This window comes from Nicotiana sylvestris, chromosome 5 (assembly GCF_000393655.2).
Source record: "Nicotiana sylvestris chromosome 5, ASM39365v2, whole genome shotgun sequence".
NCBI classification, from domain to species: Eukaryota; Viridiplantae; Streptophyta; class Magnoliopsida; order Solanales; family Solanaceae; genus Nicotiana; species Nicotiana sylvestris.
The window spans coordinates 182,317,537-182,324,340 of NC_091061.1; the positions used below are offsets into that span (position 1 = coordinate 182,317,537).

The 6,804-nt window shown below is 36.4% G+C and overlaps 1 protein-coding gene across 1 annotated transcript; it reads left to right on the forward strand.

Moving 5' to 3' along the window:
* Nucleotides 1-2,747: 2,747 nt before the first annotated feature.
* On the forward strand, nt 2,748-5,880 carry LOC104227691 (small ribosomal subunit protein uS4y). Its single transcript, XM_009779990.2, has 3 exons — nt 2,748-2,889; nt 3,901-4,282; nt 5,495-5,880. Exons 1-3 carry the CDS (start codon nt 2,862-2,864, stop codon nt 5,676-5,678), a joined length of 594 nt encoding a protein of 197 aa, XP_009778292.1. The 5' UTR covers nt 2,748-2,861; the 3' UTR covers nt 5,679-5,880.
* Nucleotides 5,881-6,804: the final 924 nt, after the last annotated feature.

Genomic DNA, 6,804 nt, shown 5'->3' on the forward strand with positions numbered 1-6,804 from the left:
GATTAAGGACATGTATGATGGAGCTAAGACTCGGGTTAGGACAGCAGGAGGCGATTCCGATTATTTTCCGGTTATTACGGGGTTGCACCAAGGGTCTGCGTTCAGCTCTTTTCCTATTTGCCCTGGTGATGGATGCTATAACGCATCATATTCAAGGAGAGGTGCCATGGTGCATGCTATTTGTTGATGACATAGTCCTAATCGACGAGACACGACGCGGCGTCAGCGAGAGGTTAGAGGTTTGGAGACATACCCTTGAGTCCAAAGGTTTCAGGTTGAGCAGGACGAAGACGGAATACCTTGAGTGCAAATTTGGGGCAGAGCCGACGGAAGCGGGAGTGGAAGTGAGGCTTGATTCTCAAGTCATCCCTAAGAGGGGTAGTTTCAAGTACCTGGGGTCGTTTATTCAGGGGTCCGGGGAGATCGACGAGGATGTCACACACCGTATAGGGGTGGGGTGGATGAAATGGAGGTTAGCGACGGGAGTCCTGTGTGACAAGAAAGTGCCACTGTTACTGAAAGGTAAATTTTATAGGGCAGTGGTTAGGCCTGCTATGTTGTATGGGACCGAGTGTTGGCCGGTGAAGATCTCACACATCCAGAGGATGAAAGTTGCAGAGATGAGGATGTTGAGGTGGATGTGCGGGCATACAAGGAAGGATAAGATTAGAAATGAAGATATTCGAGAGAAGGTGGGTGTGGCCCCCATGGAGGACAAGATGCGGGAAGCAAGACTCAGATGGTTCGGGCACATTCAGAGGAGGAACACTGATGCACCGGTGAGAAGGTGTGAACGATTGGCGGTGGTGGGTACGAAGAGAGGCAGAGGGAGACCTAAGAAGTATTGGGGAGAGGTGATCAAACAGGATATGGCGCGACTTAGGGTTACTGAGGACATGGCCCTAAACAGGGAATTGTGGAGATCGAGCATTAAGGTTGTAGGTTAGGGGAAATTGTGATGTCTTTTTACAGCGCACTAGAGTGAGACTAGCCAGTTAGGAGTTAGTCTTAGGATGCTATTGATCAACTACTGATGATGGGCTTTATCTGCTGTGTATTAATACCTTATATCTTTCTCGTATTTCCTATATCTTTTATATTGCTGTTACTTTATTTTTTATGGCATTTATGTTATGTTATGGATTTCATGGTATTTTATGTTGTCTTATTACGAGTCTATTGATAGTACTAATATAATGTCTCTTGTTGCCTCTTTGAGCCGAGGGTCTCCTGGAAACAGTCTCTCTGTCTCTCGGGTAGAGGTAAGGTCTGCGTACATATTATCCTCCCCAGACCCCACTTGTGGGATTACACTGGGTTGTTGTTGTTGTTGTTGTTGTTGTTGTTGTTGTTGTTGTTGTTGTTGTTGTTGTTGTTGTTGTTGTTGTTGTAACATGTATTAATTCTGGGCAATTGTTTTGTGCAAATTCCAAACTCCCAGCCACTAATGCACGTGTTTGAAGGTGATGTCGAACCTTGGGGAGCATTTACATCCAATTGGGTCGAAATCGCTTTCAAGACAATGGCTTGCCACGACATAGTATTTTTCGATAAGTTGTTCTTCTTTTCGTCTTATTCCTTGTCAATATTATCTATTATTTTTCTTCCATTTCTGAGATATGATTAAAGAAGGCGAACCACAAGTACAATAAAAATTAAATAATAAATAAATTAAAATTAATTTGTGATGTTTAATAATTATTAATATTAAAGATAATTTAGTTGGTTACAATGAATGTTCGTAACAGTGGAGGTAAAAGGTAGAAGAGAAGAATGATTTTGATAAAGTTGAAGCCATACAAAAAATAATATAAGATAGTTGCAAGTGCAACCACATATTACAAATCAGAATCAACAAAAACAACGAAGTACGTCATTTTTTATGTTTAATAATCAAAATATTTTTGTCAAACAAAAATTTCTACCAAAAGAGAAAAATAATTTCTCTTACTTTTAAGCGGATATTATTTATAATTATAATTATCTTAATTCTTATGTTTATGTCACTGCTCCAACTAACATTTATACATTACTATCAAGTTATTTTAATCTAATCACTAATTCAACTAATATTTACACATTATTATCAAGTTATTTTAATCTATTCACTAATTAGTTCGCTAACATTATTACTAATCTTTAACAATTCTTTTTAAAGATGATTCTCACTCCGCAATCAAATGTCAAAACTTTTTTCTTAAAAAAAGTTCACGTAAAATTTTTCTATAAAAGTTCTCGGAATCTAAAATTTGGGGCGCATGATTGAATTGAAAATTAAAATTAACAAGAATTGTCGTGGGAAAGATAGAATTCCTCCATCTTTAATAAGTGATTTCAGGTTGGAGTCTTGAATATAAGAAAATTCATGTTAAGAAGTATTTCTTCTTGAATGGGCCTTACGCAGTGGGAACCTGAATTAACCTAGGTCTCAATACTAAACACTTAGTGAGAAATTAAAAAAATCATAAATAGCCAGTCATATTCATTTTTTACTTAAGCTAGCCATATACATAGTTTTATACATTGATTATAAATAATTATACACATATAATACATAAATTATGAATATATTATACCTCCATCAACTATTTTTAATTTAAGCGATTGAGTGAACTGCTATTTAGATTAATTCTTCAAAATAAAATGTGAGCTGAGATAAAAGATTTTTTTAAAAAAATAAAATAATTGGGCCTGATGTTAAACCCATATCAGTTATGAGTCATTATAGCCCATTAGGGATTAGAGCTGAACTATAAAGGGCTAGCTCAAAACCCTAGTTTATGATCATTTCCTTTCCCCTTCCCGTTCCCTTCAGCAGATCGCCGACGAATCGCCGACGACAGCGGCGGTAACCGGAAAACATGGTCCACGTCGCCTTTTATCGTAACTGTAAGTCTTCAAATTTGTGTTCTTTCTCTTTATCCGATTGCCGTGTAATTTCTTTATTTATATAATATCTGATGTCTGAATAATCATGATTGTTTGTGTTTGTCCTGTTGATTTCTCTGTCTTTTAATAATTAGTAGGAATTTAAGCAATTTGTAGGGTTCATTTTGACGGTGTTGATAAAATCGACCAGTTCTAAGTTAGGAAGCTAAAGAATCTAATAAGCGATACAAATTAGTAGTTGGTAGTTGTTATTTTTATTAGGCGCTGTGTTCTTCAGAGATTTGTATGTCAGTAGAAGGATGCAAAGGATTTCGAGAATCTATAATTTTAATATTTGAATGAAACATGCCCAAATTGAGCAGAAAGGTATAAAAGATTCAAAATAGCTGACCCAGCTCGTTTTGGGATTGATGACTGTTTTTGTATGATATACTTGGTAATATGGACACATAATGTTAGAAGAGTTGATGTTATAATGCTTTATGCCATTGTATTGGAACTTCATTTCTTCATGTCAGCTGATAAATATTGGGATATTTTAGAGATTTTTATGTCCGTGGAGGGATGTTAAGAATTTAGAGTAGTTTTAGGGAACTGCCCAATTTGTCTCTAAGGAAATATCATCTTTTTGGAATGAAACATGCCCAAAGTATCTAATAGGCTACCCCAGCTCACACTACAATTTGATGCAAGTTTTTGTATGATCAATCTCTTGTGGTCCGGCCTTTCCCCGGACCTTGTGCATAGCGGGAGCTTAGTGCACTGTCCGTTTTTAAAAATTCTTGGTAGTATGGATTGGAAGAGTTGGGTTTTTATTTTGACAATCCACTACAAATTTTGTATGAAATTGTAGTGTATTGTCAGCTGACAAAAGAACTTAATTTGAAAAAAAGTCGGTGACATGCATTAATACCTTTTTAAAGATCTTCAAGATGCATACCATTATTTCTATCTGTGTTTTATCGTAATAGTTTTAGTATATTTATTTTTATAATTTGATATGTACCTCAGATGGGAAGACCTTTAAGAAGCCTCGTCGTCCCTATGAAAAGGAGCGATTGGATGCAGAGTTGAAGCTCGTAGGAGAATATGGATTGAGGTGCAAGAGGGAGCTTTGGAGAGTTCAGTATGCTTTGAGCCGTATCAGGAATGCTGCAAGAATGCTTCTGACATTAGACGAGAAGGACCCACGTCGTATTTTTGAAGGCGAAGCACTCATGAGGAGGATGAACAGATATGGGTTATTGGATGAGAGCCAGAACAAGCTCGATTATGTCTTGTCTCTCACTGTGGAGAACTTTCTTGAGCGTCGTCTCCAAACCCTCGTCTTCAAGACTGGCATGGCTAAGTCTATCCATCATGCAAGAGTGCTAATTAGGCAAAGGCATATCAGGTAAAATTTGCTTCCAGTTTTAGTGACAAAGTTCAAATAAACAAGCTTCCAGTTTTCCTGGTAGCGGGATCCTGAAGTGAATACTTTTTTAATTATCTGCTATCGTGCAATGGTATGTGGCACTTGTGATATGGTTGATATAGGCGAGCAGTTTAATATCTAGCAATTGTTCTAGCCTTTGATCGCACATTTCGAGGGTCTGTTGTGATGAGCGTTTCAGTGTGATTTTCTTTCTAAAATTATCATTTATGATGCATTCTTTTCTGCTAAAGAACTTTAACATAAATATGATATTCAGAGTAGAAATGTTTTTGTAGATGTGCTCTTCTCGAAGTTCCTATGTTCAGGTCTTGGCTTTTCTTTTTTAGGTGCTCTACTGAAAAAGTCGAAGTTCTTTTGACCTAATGGTTTCAGAACATATCCGTTTTCACCAAGAGGCCTTAACTAAGGAGCCAAGATTCTTAGTCTGAAGATTTCTAAAGATTGTTTCTGTAAATTGAGGTTGTTTTTATTTTGGAAGCATTATGCAATGCAATTAATCTACGTTCCCTATTGTTTTAAATTGCTATTGAAGAAAACAATATTCTGACAGTGAGTTTGTGAAGACCAGTTTATCAGAATAATATCTCAACAAGGATATATTATCTGTTGTTTGTGGAAGTGGTTTTGCTTTTGTAAACATGGAATCTGATTGAATCATAGATTTTTGAGAATCTAGACAATTTTCTTGAGAAGATATTGTTTATTCGCTCAGTTTAATTTATGTTAATGCATCTCAAAGTGGTTTGAGTTTCTAGGTTTTCTTAGAAGCTAAATTTGTACTTGTTATACTTCCACCAACAGATTTTTAACTAGAAGAAGCAAAAATTAGACAGTGTCATCTATTGCATTATTTGTTAATGCGCTAATAGATTGAAATCAGGTGAGGTTTGCAAGGTCATATGTTTTTCGGCGGGTACGGAGCTGACTCTATTTTGCAAAGTAGTTTTCTATGAGTTGTCTGTTCTTTATATAATTCTGTGAACATCAAACCTTTCAACACTTGTCTTTTTTTTTTTGTCTTCTTGAGCCGAGGGTCTTTCGGAAACAGCCTTTCTACCCCTCGGTATAGTGGTAAGGTCTGCGTACACACTACCCTCCCCAGATTCACTAGTGGGATTTCACTGGATTGTTGTTGTTGGGTTTCGACGAACTAATATTGTTGTGTTGCAGGGTTGGAAGGCAGGTGGTGAATGTTCCATCCTTTATGGTGAGACTGGACTCCCAGAAGCACATTGACTTCTCTCTCACTAGTCCTTTCGGTGGTGGGCGTCCTGGAAGAGTAAAGAGAAAGAACCAAAAAGCTGCTGCAAAGAAGGCTTCTGGTGGAGATGGAGATGAGGATGATGAAGAATGAGCGCTTATTTTCATGTGTGGAGGTGGAGTTTTAATTCCAATGTAGTACTGTCTCGTATCTGCAATTTTTTTAGTTAATTTTGCACTCTAGGCTTTTGGACTATATTTACTTCGAAGCTGTTATCCTGGTAATTAAGAGAGAACTATGTCTAGGTATGAATTTGATCTAAATATCCAAAAGCTCGACCTATTTTTACTATTAATTGGCTGTTTACTTGTTTTACGTCATTCATATATCAGGTTACATATTTTGGGAAGTTAAAGATTCATATAAAGAACAGAACTAGTGGAAACCACAACTTTGTTGTCCTAATTAAGTGCGTAACATTTGTTTTGGTGCTTGTTGGTTGTTAATTCGTCATGCTTGAGAGATTTATAGCCATTTTTTCCACTTGAAATTTTCGTGATCAAATGCATGAGATCCAGTTTTAAATTTTGTGATTATCTGTACTAGGGGTAGCAAAATGGTTAAAAAATATGGATAAGAACCATGTAATCCACTTAAAAAATGAATAATTAATGGGTAACTAATGGATAATCAATAGGTTGAATTTTACATTTGTAAAGCCTCAAATTGGGGGTTCTTCAAGTTTGGAAGACTAAAATTTTTCCAAAAGTAATTGTATGTAAGAAGTCATGGATAATATGGTTAATACATTTTTTATCTGTATTAAATATGAGTTGGGGTCAGATAATTTACCCGTTTTGACCCGAACCATATCCGACCCGACCCACCACATATAAACTAACCTTGCATGATCTCACTCTTCTGAAGTGCTATTCTAAGTGCGTACTGGTTCTCATCATTGACGGGTAATCAGGCCAAATAGTGTAGTTTTATAGTCTAATAAAAGTAATTATAGAAAAAGAAGAGGTTTTAGTGGAGTGGAGGACCATATGATCTGATGTATGTGTGAACAAAATCAGTTTGGTCTAAAATGTGGGGATAAAAGCAGAAAATTCAGGGAAGAAGCAATATTTTTTTCTCTAAAGAAAAGAGGACCAATATTCATATCTACAAGTAATTATTATCATTTATTTCATGAATAAGATAAATGCATAATATTGGTCACGTGGCATATCTTTTGAAATTTCCAATTGTCTGACATACAAATTTATTTCCGAAA